The 15,024-nt window shown below is 46.9% G+C and overlaps 1 protein-coding gene across 1 annotated transcript in view; it reads right to left on the reverse strand.

Annotated features, from left to right (window-relative positions):
- Positions 1–15,024, reverse strand: part of POLG (DNA polymerase gamma, catalytic subunit) — a 60,840-nt gene that overhangs the window by 31,509 nt on the left and 14,307 nt on the right. The window contains exons 9-11 of the mRNA XM_066592800.1: positions 14,838–14,964; positions 2,765–3,125; positions 2,566–2,655 (exon numbers count right to left, since the gene is read on the reverse strand). Coding sequence (XP_066448897.1) covers positions 2,566–2,655; positions 2,765–3,125; positions 14,838–14,964 — 578 coding nt within the window. The remainder of the gene's footprint in view (positions 1–2,565; positions 2,656–2,764; positions 3,126–14,837; positions 14,965–15,024) is intronic.

Below are 15,024 nucleotides of genomic sequence, written 5' to 3' on the forward strand. Positions count from 1 at the left end.
TAAGAGTTACGTATGTGCCAAGGATTGCAGGATGGCATTTTAATAGTGCATTGCTAACTGAATCATCAACCACTGAGATGCAGTGGAAGAGCCCTACTAACTCTGTACCAAACACTAATAAGAGCAAATTAAACGTAGAAACAATGGATAAATAACAGGCAATAAAAGAATTCTATAAAATATACATACGGATAAAAACCAAAAATAAATGTATAATTGGGAGAATAAAATCAAGGATTAATCATAAACAAACATTCTCCATCATCTCATTAAGCCAAATAAGTACAATTGTATTCAATCTACAGATCCAGGACATTAGTCGTTTTTTTGTTTTTTTTTAAACTATCAAACTTATTATCTTTATCAGTAATGCGCTCTATACGTATCACTCAAAAGGCTTTGAAATCTTTATTATTTGGCACGATGGCATGTAGCGACACATTGTGTTTAACATAGCCATTTTGCACAATTGACCTGTGTTTATTAATAAGGGTATGAAGATGCATAATAGTTCTAACTACTGTGACCGTGCAGTGCCGAAAGTGGACACCAGAGGGCGTGAGAGCAGACTTTATGAGGAAATATTTGGCAGGGATAGGGTTAGTTTAACCAATTAATCAGAAAACACTTGTATGGGTATAACTGGAGGAGACAAAAACCTCCAGGCTTGGAGAGGTCTGTGGTCCCTGAGAGGGTCCTTGGGAGAGAGAACTTGAGAGAGTGAGGAAGAGCCTCGAACCCGACAGAGAAGGGTATGGTGATGGACATTGTGTTTGAGGCACTAGGCCTATATGATAGACAGGGTAAAACTATGTTATTTAGTGGCCAGCCAGGGACTTGCACATGTACTTGTACACTGTGACGAATGACAACAGTGTGAAGATTGTGCTACGAGTTCTGGTAATTTGCTGCAGTGAAGGACGCATTTACTGAATCTGTACGAAACGTTTGGCTTGATGTGGTTTACTGGTGTGCGACCATTCATCTGGGGGAAGAAAGATGGCGTTCGGATGAGCTAATAACCCCCAGGTTGTCACACTACATACTGGAGGCCACAGCTGCACTGTAGCATGTATATAACTAATTGAGAGCAACAACTTAAAAAAAAACAACCTCCCAATTAGTTAATCTCCACCTCTTGCATTGCTACAAACCTCAAACCTATTCCATATACTACTACGACACTTATAGTGAGGGAGATTGCACCTTTAACTTCCCGCAACATTTGATTGTTGTCCACCTAATAGTTTCTGAATCCTCAGTTTTTTCGTATTAAAGGGCACAATTTGCTAGGAGCTGATGTGTTTTTAATAGTTTTTGGCCTTCTAAGCATCATTTTGGGCTTATTAGAAATCTTTGGCCTCATATGAGGATCATCTAGCAGAACAGGCCAATGTTTCTCTAAAACTTTTCTTATTATCATAACAGGTGAATGGGTATAAGTAGGGATAAACCTATTATATCCTAGTTTGGATTCTTGTCTTCTCCTCTGAAGACACTCCAAGTGTGCAAGAATCCTTTGCAATCTTAAACGCAGCTGTAACCAGGAAACTTGGGTATAAGTTCTCACTAAAAATGTTCCTTTCAAATGCCACTTTTTTAGTTTTTAGTACAGTTACAACAAATTTGTGCGCATAGCCCAAAGGCAAAGGAAGACTATTATATTACTCTTTAAATTTTTTACCAAAACTCATTTTCAATCAGTAGATTGTAATAGCTATTTCAGTTTCAAGAGTTGTCATTTAAAAAAATTTGTAGTTTTCCACAAAAATTACTAAAACAGATAACAATTAGAAGAGACTGTACTGGCAAGAGTAAGGCCACAATCATTAAAAGGGTAAAGCCTGGTTTAGACACGATTATCGCTCAAAAGATGTATTTTGAGCGATAATCCTTGTGTGCCTTTAAGCGCAAGGTGAGCGCTCAATGCGCTCCGACCGGGGCATGCAAAAGACAAGCGGGGCCTTTTAAACCTTTGCAATCCAATTTTGGATTCAGGGTTTCCTAGGGGGCTTTCTTTTTCTGCCATTTTACAATGGCATTATCTGTTGGCTAGAGCCAGTACTGCAGTATGGGACATGCTAGAGAGGCCCCCAACAACAGAGCGGCTAGTAATCTACAGTAGGAATACCCTGCTGGACGTCTTTTGACATCGGAGCTGTACAGCCTTTAATCAGAATATCTTTAGACGTCAGACAGTGGATTGGAAAGGGTTAAATAGGGTGTCTGGTTTGTGTATTCAGAGTTATTGGCAGCTTGTCCCCCATGATCAGATCATCATCAAGAGAAAGATGATCTGATCTCTTGATGATGATCTGATCATGGGGGACAAGTTGCCAATAACTCTCAATACAGAGCTTGAGTATAGCGAATCACTTTGATCACTATGGCCGATTAAATCTGCAAATTGATGGATTAGCTTATCTGTAGTTCTGGAAATCCATCTACGGTGCTCTTCTATATCACAATGCCTTTTAAAAATATTTAGCAAAATCTCCTACCATGTTGTAATAATGTAGGTGCAGTAACATCTTTTTAAATTGTAACAGTGAAGAGAAAACATACCAAATTATTTCTGTTCTTCTTCTTTCCTGAAGTTTCTCTGGTTGATCCGTCAAGGCTGAGGTCCTTCTCCAGTCGACTGAGTTCTTCTACCTAAAAACAAGAACAAGGCAACCTGAGCACAGTCACTTCAGTGGGCAACATATTGAGTTAATATTTTGTAACTCGAATACGCAAATGCCACAACCAAGTGGTGTCCTACCTTTTGCCAGATATCACTGTCTTCGGTAAGCATGAAGTCCACCTGCACAGTTGAGCCCTGTTCCTCTGAGAGGCTGCTTGCTTTATTTTTACAATACTCAATGTACATATTTTCTATTGCTGTGTAAGGGCAGGCACTATTAACATCACAATCACCGTCTTCTTCTGCTTGACTGGCCACAAGATTGTCCTTCCGTCCTGGAACGAGGTATCCCCAACCATGCTTGTCAGAGAAGTGCAGTGGAAAGCCATCCCAAGTCAACCGCATCAGTTTAGGAGTTAATCTCATCTGAAGGCTGATAAGACTTGGACCGGGGACCCAGTCAGGATCATCCAGCCTCGGGCAAAGTTTACGATACCATCTACAAAGATTAACACATATTAATTTAACCATAGTCCTGCTGGGTTTTTTCGCATAGGAAAATTAATTTGGGTGCAAATGTGTGCATCTGCAAACAACCCGCCACCTCATCAAATGGAAGGCTTGCATTACTAACAACTAATCGAATGAGTACTAGGTCCTTTCCGCAAGCAGATAAGTAGTACGTGCCAATGGCTACTGACCGCAATGAGCATGTCAGTCAGCGCTCATTTCCTCCGTGGACAAAGGCAGACTACTGTTCTGTGGGAATGACCAATCGTTCACCCCCATAGAAAAGTCATTGACGAGCTGCACATCTCCCCGTTTACATATGAAGATGCGCAACGGAGAACTGAGCATTTTTACACTCGCCAGAATGTCAAGATCAGACGATGAATGAGCGTTTTCTCGTTTGTCGACTGATTGTTTCTGCTTTTACGGAGCCCGACTGTCGGATGAAAGGGCATTCACAGGAACATATCGACCGCATAAAAGGACCGCTACAGTATTTTAATAGAAAGCCATATAATCAAGCCGCGGATGACACATTGGTTACACCAGGAGTCTTGGAAGCTGTGCTTGAGCACTTAATTATTCATATGCACAATCTATTTAAATATACATATATTAAGTGTCAGGAAGTTATGATATAAGTTTCTAGACTGCAATTCCACATTATATTTTTATTACTGGAAGCTACACATTTCTGAGTGCAAATGGTACAAAAAGATACTGCATTATGCCACAATTATTTTCTTTCAAATACTACATAAATCTGTGAGGAAAAAACCTCCACATGTAAATCGGAGACATATGGAAATACAGCAGGGCTGAAGAGACTTCTGTGGTTACCCCAGGAGGGCTCTATACTAATTGGAACTGAGCATGAGGCCTCAAAAGAGTTCTCCACTTTGGACAATTCTTTTTAGAAAGTTTTCCTGACCGCAAGCCGATCAAAGAGTTACTCACTGCTGAGGGGTAACTGGCTGTCATATGTGATGGCCCTCCAGAACATCACACAAACAGTGGGGGCAGTATATCGGTTCACAGCAAAGGCAGGATTGAGGTGCTCACCCCTAGGTCTCCAGACACGAATACGGCCGTCGTCAGCTCCCAAACGCAACCTGCATTCGTCGCCTAAGACAACCTACTTCCAGTCCATAGCAGCCCAGTTTTGTCATTCACGACAACACTGCAAACGGAGGCAACAGTACATGTAATGGGTGCCGTGAGAACAAAATGTCCTTCAACCAAGTGCCTGGAAACGGTTCAGACAGACACAGGGGCCTGTAATGACGGTGCCACCTATCTCTGGGGCTGTTAATGTCAGATGCTCAAATGATCCTCTCTACTGGTGGTCTGTCAAGGGCGTCCTGAGCCCGGTCGCCTTGTGTGGATGCGCTTACACATCTACTAGTCCCAACATCTCCAGACAGTCTGGTTAGAATGGCCAAGCTGATGTGGATTCTCTGCAAAGTGGCTGAGTTGAAAGGTCCCTTTACTAGGATGTCATTGAAATAGGGAAGAGTGACAATCCTCCTGGAGTGTAAAGGGCCATCACCGCCGTCACAACTTTCTTGAACACCCGTGAAGCCATGGCCAACCTGAATGGGAGAGCCACAAACGCAGTAGTGTTCTGACCGAATTGTGAAGCACAGAAAACAATGATGCGCTCTGCAGGTGGGCATATGGAGGACAACAGTTCACCTCGTTCCATGAATGTGATGACCAATTTTAGGGATGCCTTGCTGAAGTACCAGACTTTCACATATTGATTCATTTTCTGCAAGTTTGGAAGGAGGAGGACAGACCCATCCTTCCTGGGAACAAAAAGGTTGGAATAAAACCTCATGAAACGCTCCACGAGTGGAACCAGGCCAATGACAGCCTGGGCAAGTAGCTGGCATATCGCTTGATCCAAATCATTGACCCATGAAAGAGACGTCAGAAGTCTGGATCTGCAGAAACAGTCCATAGGGGGGGGGGGGGGTTGACAAACGCTATGGCATATCCTGAGAAGATGACCTCCAAGCATTGGAGATGTGGGAAAACCAGATGATCGTCCCCCCACCCTGAGTGACTGGGGCCGGCACGGCACTTCATGCAGAGGAGGACTTGGGAGCCTGTAAACAGGGACACCAGGAGAGTGGGGGTCTAATGGAAGTTTTTATCCTGTATGATTTTCTTGGCATCCGCGGTTAGGGGACTGGAGCGCTGAAAGGAACAAAATAGAGGGTTCTCCTTCTGAGTAGAACACTTCTCAGGTAGATGGAAGCTCTTACCACCCATGGCTTCTGAAATAATTTTGTCTAGTCGAGCGCTAAAGAGGCGGGAACCTACAAAAAAGGTAAGTCCGGTTAAGGACCTTGTAGACGCTGCATCAGTGTCCCAGGATTTCACAAAGTCCTTTTATGTTGTTATGGAGGCCGCCCAAGCCAGTAGCCTGGCCTTATACAGGGAGGCCTCACAGGAGGTATCTGCCTGTCAGGACAATTTGCTGCACAATATCTGCAAGTTCTTCCAGGGAAGAACCCAAGAAAATGCCACATTGCAATTGCTTGGCCCATTCAGAAGTAGCTCTGCTGACCTCGGTAGAAGCAAAGAGAGGTTTTAAGGCCAAGCCTACAACCTCAAAGAATGTTTTGGCCAGTGAGTCCAGCTTCTTATTGTGGCTGTCCGCAAAAAGAAGAGGCGTCTGTCATAGGTAGAGTGGTGCATGCTGCCAAGCGTCAAATGGGAGGGTCTAATGGCGGAGATGGTACCCCTTTCCGTAAGAGTCCATAAAGAAATGAGCACATAATGTACAAGCACGTTGCTTTAATAAAATGCTTGTTAGGGAGATTCTATGACATCTTCAAATTCCTTGTGGGAAGGAAAAATCTTAGGGGGACGTTTTGGATGTCTGAAAGAGACGGACCAGCATGGAAGGTCGCAACTGAGAGGAGCTCCCCAGGGGGGATAACAAGATCCGAATAAAATCCTGGCCTGACCAGAACCAGAGAAGCCCAAACAGCACCAAGGGGCTCCTAAACCTGTGGAGACATCCTGGACCGAGCCCGAGAGCGATTGCAGCCCTCTAACTAACTCCCACAACAGAGCCGTGAGAGGGAGACGGCGCCGACACCCCGCCACCCAAGCCTGCCGCCTGACCGAGCCGGAGCCCTAACGGGCTGTCTCCTTCCAGCCACCACCCCGCAGGAGACCCCACTGGCACTAGAGACCGGCCGCGCCACTCCGGTCTCACCGGAGCCCCCCCCACGCTGTCTCCGGGCCACGGAGACCGGCGCTTGTTGCAAGTCGGGTGGGGCAACCCCCCCGCTGAAATAGACAGACCTACCTCTGAGAAGAGCAGCGCTCCGCTTACGTCGCACCCGGACCCAGACCGCTGCTACAGGAACTGCAGATAGACCGCCGGCGCCGGCCGCCCCGACACCACCCATCCGTGACCGACCGCGGGAGCCGAGGCTTGTCGCCCGCTCCCCGCTGGTAAGCACTTGCCGCCGAACGATCCAGAAGAGGGGCTGAGGCGACGCCGGACGTCCGCCTCCTTGGAGAGCGGCGGAGGACATCTCCTGCGCCCGTACCGTTGCCGCGGGGCCCGTCGGACGCCGCGCATCGCTGAACCCACCAGGTAGCAGCTCCTCCGTCGCCACATACTGCCGACACACGGCGCTTCACACGTGCCGGGCGCGCCGACCTGATCCTGACACTGCAGGCTGCAGCCTCTCTTCACATCCTCAGCGCCGGTTGCTGCGGATCCGACCACCCCAGATTTATCAGCTACTGCGGCTCAACATATCTCCGGTCCGCTTTGCCGCCAGAGAACCACACCACCCGAGGCTCAACTTCTGGGGGAGACCCCCCCCCCCCCCCCTTCGAGACCGGCCCAGCGGAGCCGGCGACGAAAAAAAACGTGAGTTACGTACAAGGGGCTGGGGGACAATACTCAGGACTGTATAGACTCCTCACAAACGCAGGCACGGGCCAGGCGGCCTATAACATAACACAACGGAACTACCTTATTTCCCAAAACTGACGAGACCGGCTGCTCTCTTACTCCTATTCTCCTTTAGCAGCCCACGACAACGCAAAGAAACAGACCCCTGATCCCTGCAAGTAAATACCGACACAGTCTATACTATAACAGCAATTCCCACAACTCGCCATATCAACCCAACGAATTCTAACATGAGTACACGCGCGAAAGGTGGCACCGCCGCCGAAAAACTAAAGGAATTCTCTCGCTCCGAAACCCCCGATCACACCCCGCACGCAACACGACCTACACAGGCAAGAGAGCCTGAAACTGAAACAAGACAAAGCCCAGAACGTACCATGCGCCAACTCCTAGACGCAATCAATACCTGTAAATCTTCTCTTACTAATAAAATAGAAGAGATTAAATCTGACGTCTCCTTACTAAGACAGGATCTACACAATATGCACGACAGAATGCGAGAAATGGAAGAACGCATTTCCAACGCGGAAGATTCACTGCGCCCATTAGCTACGGCGGTTAAAAAGGCAACAAGAGCTATAGAATTCTGCCAATCCAAAACAGATGATCTAGAGAATCGCTCGCGTCGCAACAACCTACGCATAATAGGCTTACCTGAAAAATCAGAGGGTTCCCATATGGAAACATTCGAAACCTGGCTTAAAACACTACTAGGAGACGACACCTTCTCTACCAACTTTACAGTAGAAAGAGCCCATCGAGTCCCTGCAAAACCGCCACAGCCGGGAGGCCCCCCCGCGCCCCTTCCTAGTAAGGATTCTAAACTGCAGGGACCGAGACGCTGCACTACGTCAAGCCAGAATAAAAGGTCCGCTAAAGTATAACAACACAACGATTTCCATATTTCCTGACTTTTCTGCTGAGCTACAAAAACAGCCACCTTTACAGAGGCGAAACGAAAATTCAAAGAGAGACAGATTCCCTACTCAATGGCATACCCTGCCCGCCTACGGATCGTAGCCCAGGGAAGGGCGATCTTTCTCCAATCTCCCACAGAGGCCTTGGAGTGGCTAGATATGCACCCTGAAACACCAAAAGGATGAACGCCCCCACAACACCAATTAATGGGACTCTAAATCTTGTTGCGACCCAAACGCCCAACACTCCCTTGACGCATAGACTGTGCGCAACATGACCGGGACACTGCTAAAATTATTGTCGGAGCCCAGCGGTCAGCCTTAAGCCTCTTAAGGCCAACAGAAGTCTCCCCCCAAAAGACAGAACATCTGCTACTTCTAGTTAGATTGTAGCTAAATTGTTTTCTTGTTTTCTTCTTTGACTTTTCTTTTTTTTTTTTCCCCTCTCTCTTACTCTCCCCTTCTTTCTCCACCCCCCCCCCTCCCACCCCCTTCCCTACCCTCCCTCCAACTTCTCTGTTTTGCTGTTTTCTCTGATATCCGCGGTATAATTTGAGCGAGATGTCAATGCTTAATGTTTTGAACTGTTATGTTTATGCTCTTCATCAATGTCTTCCACAAGCAGGCGCTAACACAATTCCCCCCCCTACACCCACCAATACCAACCTCCTCCCATCCCTAAATCACAGACAAAAGACTAAATCTTATATCCACGTAAATAATGGCATCCCTAAAATGCCTTAGCTGGAGCGTCCGAGGGCTTGGCACAGCACTCAAACGAAGGACTGTATTTGCATATATCAAACAACTAAACCCGCACATCATTAGCTTACAAGAGACCCACCTTGTCAAAGATAAGGCAGACACCATTTCAAAACCATGGATCCAGTGGACTTCCCACTCCTTTCACACCTCCTCCTCTAGGGGCGTCTCGGTGCTGATTCACAAATCAGTGCGCTGGAACCCAATTACTACCCGCAGGGATCCCGAAGGAAGATACATTTATATACGGAGAAATAGACTCCAAACCATATGTCATCTTATCCATATACAACCCACCCCACAATAATCTCCATCTTCTGCAGACTGCTGTCGCGTTTGCACATCACTATCCATTAGCGGAGGTGATGTGCCTAGGTGATTTCAATATGATAATGGACCCTATCAAAGACAAATTCTACACACGCTCTAATCCCACCCCCACCTCAAACTCCCCGTTGAGACAATTAATCGAAAGCGTCGGATGGGTCGACCTTTGGCGATTACGCCCCCCGGAAACACGGGAATACACTTGCCACTCACCGGGATACAACGCGCTGACAAGAATAGACTATATATTTAGCTCCACAAAACTAGCAATATATCTCACAAACATAACACACTGCCCGAGAGGCATCTCAGACCACAGCCCCATACTGCTAACCCTAAAATTCCCGCAAATTAAAATAAGGCCCACATGGAAGCTGCACCCATTCTGGCTCAAACTTATTGGATCAGACGACCAGATGCCTTTTCACATCTCCTTATTCCTAGATGCCCACAAGGACAACACCCACCCCGCCTTAAAATGGGATACGCTTAAGGCCTATATCAGAGGATTCCTCAAATCAGCTATCTCACACATAAAAAAAAACGACATCCCAGGCCGACAAGGAGATAGAAAACCAAACCCTAGAGGCCGAGAAAACATATACATCAGCCCCCACAGATGCCAACAAAATAGCCTGGCTCAGTCTATCCCGACTTTATAAACACCAAATACATGCCAAAGCCAAACGTCAACTATTTTTCTCCAAACAACGTTACTTTGAGCTAGGGAACCAATCCAGCCACCTACTCGCCAGCCTCATCAAACGGGAAAATCAAACAAACACGATCCTCAAGATCAAAAACCAACAAGGAATAGAATACACTGACACCCCATCCATCACCAACTGCTTTAAAGAATTCTACGCCAACTTATACACCTCCACCTCTAACAATACGGTGACAGATGTCTTAGACTACCTGAACGATTTAGACTTCCCTACCCTATCCGAAGAGCAGGTCAACCTCCTGGAAGCCCCCTGCACTCTGGAAGAGATCCAGCTAATAATCCAAGATATGGCCCTTAACAAATCACCAGGACCCGATGGTCTTCCCATAGAGACATACCGTAAATACCACGAGCAACTAGGCCCACAACTTCTTGAGGTGCTAAATCAAGCGCAACTAGACAAAACACTCCCAGCCTCATTCTATAAAGCATCCATAGTAGTCATCCTGAAACCTGGGAAAGACCCCACAGATTGTGGATCTTATCGACCCATATCACTGGTGAATGCAGATTACAAGATCCTAACTAAAATACTGGCCACTAGACTGAACCAGGTGATCCTCTCCATCATACACCCCGACCAAACGGGCTTCATGCCAGGGAAGTCTACAACCATAAATATCCGTAGAGTCCAAACAGCTATCCAGTTAGGTAAACAATACAACATGCCCTGGGCTCTGGTCTCACTCGACATGGCAAAAGCCTTTGACTCCGTGGAATGGGCTTTTCTAGAGGCCTGTCTGATCCGTTTCGGATTCGGACCTAAATTCCAACAATGGGTTAAAACTATATACAAATCCCCGACTGCAAATGTGGTCGTTAACGGTGTCCCTTCGGCGGAATTCCAACTGGCAAGAGGTACCCGACAAGGATGCCCCCTATCCCCGGCCTTGTTCGCCATAGCCATAGAAGCACTGGCGATCCGACTAAGAAGCGCCCCTGGTGTAACCGGCATTAAATGGTCAGACCTCGAAAGCAAATTAGGACTATACGCGGATGATACAATCCTATTCCTATCGAACCCATCAAACTCCTTTGCCCAAGCCATGACACACATAGACAGGTTCTCCCACTTCTCCGGACTACACGTAAATTGGTCCAAATCAACAATCCTCTATACAGAGGCCAACCCAAAAAACGACCCCTCCGTTGCAAGATACGGACTAAAACCAGTCTCAACATTCAAATATTTGGGAATGATCATGTCGCACGACCATAACAAGGCAATAGCAGATAATATAAACCCACTCTTAGAGAATATAAAACACAAACTGAAGCGATGGGCCAAACTACCACTATCCGTAGCCGGACGCATAAATCTCATCAAAATGGTCATCCAACCTAAATGCCTATACATATTACAACATATGCCAGTGAATGTCCCCAAGCGCCTCTTTAAGTCCCTAAATTCCCTAATTATAACATTTATCTGGAATTCCTCCCGTTCTAAGCTGAGCCTGTCAATCCTACAAAGACCCAAAGAGCAAGCCGGAATGGCCCTACCGGATCTCAGGCTCTACTACCTGGCAGGGCAACTGCGAAACATCAGAGCTTGGGTCTTGGGAAGAGAACTACCCATAGCAGACAAACAACTCGCTAAACAAGTAACAGGACAAAATCTCCTAAACTTCCTAGAGTTCCCAGAATATACCAAAGCCACCGAACTAATCCCACTCCATAAACTGGCTCTTAGCGTTTGGAAAGAAACAAAGACTCTGCAGAACTACCAGGGTGTAATACCAGAACTCCCCCTCTGGAACAATCCTGGTCTCACCGCACTACAGACCGTCCCAGACCCACAATACTGGATCGCCCAAGGGATACAAACAATAAAAGACATATATATATAGACGGAACACTCCCCACTTTTACACAACTGCGAGACAAGCTACAGGCCCCACACCTCCAGCTGTTCAGATTCTTTCAGATGAGACATGCACTAAACTCCCAATTTCCCCCCCCCCCCCCTTGGCCCGCATATCCAAGTTCCCCACAATTGGCATTCTCAAATCCCAAGGACCCAAAGGCCTAATATCAGCTTTATACACACACCTCCTCTCAGCTAAAATAGATCCTAACCCCCCCCCCCCCCAGCATATGATAAATGGAAACTTGCCATTGCTTCTCTAACACCTGAGGAATGGCAGGATATCTCCGAATCCCACCTGTCAGTGTCACCAGCTGTAAATAACAAGCTAATCCAGCTATACATTATACACCAAGCCTATCTCACTCCCAATCGACTACACAAAATGCGCAATACGACCTCGGATTCATGCCAGAGATGACGCCAACCAAGGGCGGACTTCTGGCACTTGATCTGGGAGTGTCAGTACGTTCGGGAGTTCTGGTCAGAAGTAATAAATCTCGTAAACTCGCTGTTACGACCCCCACTGGCCATTGGGCTAGACCCTAAGGTGGCGCTGTTTGGTCTACTGGAGGAGGAGGTGTGGCCATTCCACACTCGGGTCTTCCTAGAGAAGACACTATTCCTGGCCCGCAAAGAAATAGCCATGAAATGGATGGCAACAGAGGCCCCCTCGACCCTACACTGGATCCAAAACGTGAACATTGTAACCTCGTATGAAAAAATCATATACCAAAACAGAGGATGCCCAGCTAAATTCCAAAAACGCCTGGAGGATGCCCAGCTAAATTCCAAAAGCGCCTGGAAGACCTGTAACCCCCAACCTCCAAGGCACAAAACAAAAAAGAGCAAAACTCAATTTACGATTTATATAAGTTTAAAAATGTTTATTGTTATTAAAGATACAGACGGATAGTCTGAAAGGCACAATAGCAAGTTCGATGTTAACTTAAAGGGGTTGTCCCGCGGCAGCAAGTGGGTCTATACACTTCTGTATGGCCATATTAATGCACTTTGTAATGTACATTGTGCATTAATTATGAGCCATACAGAAGTTATAAAAAGTTTTATACTTACCTGCTCCGTTGCTGGCGTCCTCGTTCCCATGGAGCCGACTAATTTTCGCCCTCCGATGGCCAAATTAGCCGCGCTTGCGCAGTCCGGGTCTTCTGCAGTCTTCTATGGGGCCGCTCGTGTAGAATGCCGTCTCCGTGTAGCTCCGCCCCGTCACGTGCCGATTCCAGCCAATCAGGAGGCTGGAATCGGCAATGGACCGCACAGAAGCCCTGCGGTCCACGGAGACAGAGGATCCCGGCGGCCATCTTCAGCAGGTAAGTATGAAGACGCCGGACCGCCGGGATTCAGGTAAGCGCTGTGCGGGTTGTTTTTTTAACCCCTGCATCGGGGTTGTCTCGCGCCGAACGGGGGGGGGGGTTAAAAAAAAAAAAAAAAAAAAACCCGTTTCGGCGCGGGACAACCCCTTTAAAACATGAATATGTTTCTATTTGCACTAATGTGTATTGTACAAACCTTCATTTTTATGTGTCTCAGACTGCTCATCATTAATAAATAAAACGAATTAAAAAAAAAGAAAGAGACCTTCCCCCACGGATGCTTTTGGATCTGGTTCTTTCACCTGCAGGGTGTCCTTCACAGCAATTATCGTCATTCCTGGAGAAAAGCTAGAGCGCATCCCAGTGAGGGGAAGGGGGAGGTAGAGAGCACGATAAGGCTGGTGACTCAGAGGATTGCTGCGAGTGAGATTGTCTAGACTGCTTCCTGGGTCTTCCATGGGAGGGGCCAAGGGGTAAGGAGTCTTCTCCATCAGAGGTGTTTGGAAGCAGGTGACGGAAAGTCCTATCCAGCATAGCACAGTCCAGGACTTTAGTAAGGTCCAGGACTGTACAAGACAGAGAGCACGTCCAGTTCAGTTCAGAGGTTGATGTGGCTGTAGCTGAGAGGGGGCCAGTAGGCACATCGCTGGGCAGCCTGTCTCGATGAGAGGCAGACAGCACAGAGAGGTTCAGACTGACCACATGAAAATTTGGTGTGACAGAAAAAGTACTCTGGCTGTAGCCTGTCTGGAGCATTCTGCCCTGGGGTCAGACATGGGGCTAGGGTCTATTTTGCTTGCTGCTATGGATGCTGCAGAAGTGACACTGATAAAAAGGAGCTAGCCACCAGACAGAGCTTACTCTATGCTGTGCTGTGGTTCCAGGCCTCACTGCTGTGAGAAGACGACGACCCATGAGAGGTACCACAGGTCTCAGCAAAGGAGAAGAGATGATGTTGAGATCAGAAGAAAGGAGAAAAAGGACCTGAGGACAGGCCGTAGTCCTGGGAAGTGCAGGCGCTAATGAGAGCACAGGAATAGGGTGAGCAGAGCAGTGAATGGAGGATTCCCCAGGAGAAACCTCCTTCCAGCAGGGCAATTAGATAGGTTAAAGAAAGCCTGTGAGACCACCCCTTTAATGGCAGCCACTAATAAGGTGATTAACGTAGCAGCCCACCCCCTGTGAAGCAGGCTCCTTAGCAAGCTAACCACTACAGCACCCTCCCGTAGAAGTAACTCCTATACTCTAGCAGCACGCACCCCAGTGCTTGGATACCTTTTGTAGAGGGAGGATATGCTCTTGTTGAAGGAGGCACGCTGTAGCTGGCGGGTCACGGTCAAACTGGTTGTTAGATCATTCCTCCTTTTCTTCTGAGGGTCAGGCATACAACAGGGTGGTTGGCTCCACACTGTTAGCCCTCCTTGGCAGGGTAATAAGGAGAATCCAGTGCCTACCCTGTATTTCCGAATGTAGTCAGAGAAAATGGACTGAAGACCGGTAACAGAGAGGACAGCCTCTTAGCGGGATTAAGCTAAAACTAATAAGCTTGGTGACTGGAGAAGGGGTATAGCTAGCAGAAAGAGCCAACACTTTTTCTGCTTAGGGTCGGCCTCCTAGTGACAGTAGCTGTACCCACGGTCCGAGCTGTTTCCCCCAATAATACGGATGAGATATAAGATTATATTAATGTTCACTAGCAAAAACCATGCTAACTGAAGTGTGAGGTGATCCGATATCATGAAATAAATACATTAGGTCACACTCTATAAAGGAATAATTATGTTTCAGTTCTTTTACGCATCTTTTGTATCTGTCACTTACCCAGGATGCCCGGGCATATGTTGGCTTCTTTTAGGCAAGTATGGTAGAGTTTTCTCAATGATTTCATCCAAGTACACTTTACCAGGCAAAGGCTGTGATTCTTCTTCTTCACTCGGAGGTCCAGAATCTAAATACATCGCTGAGGTTAAGTCATGACAAATCCACAATAGAAAAAGTGTGGGAAAAA

Source organism: Eleutherodactylus coqui, chromosome 2, assembly GCF_035609145.1.
Source record: "Eleutherodactylus coqui strain aEleCoq1 chromosome 2, aEleCoq1.hap1, whole genome shotgun sequence".
Classification (NCBI taxonomy): domain Eukaryota; kingdom Metazoa; phylum Chordata; class Amphibia; order Anura; family Eleutherodactylidae; genus Eleutherodactylus; species Eleutherodactylus coqui.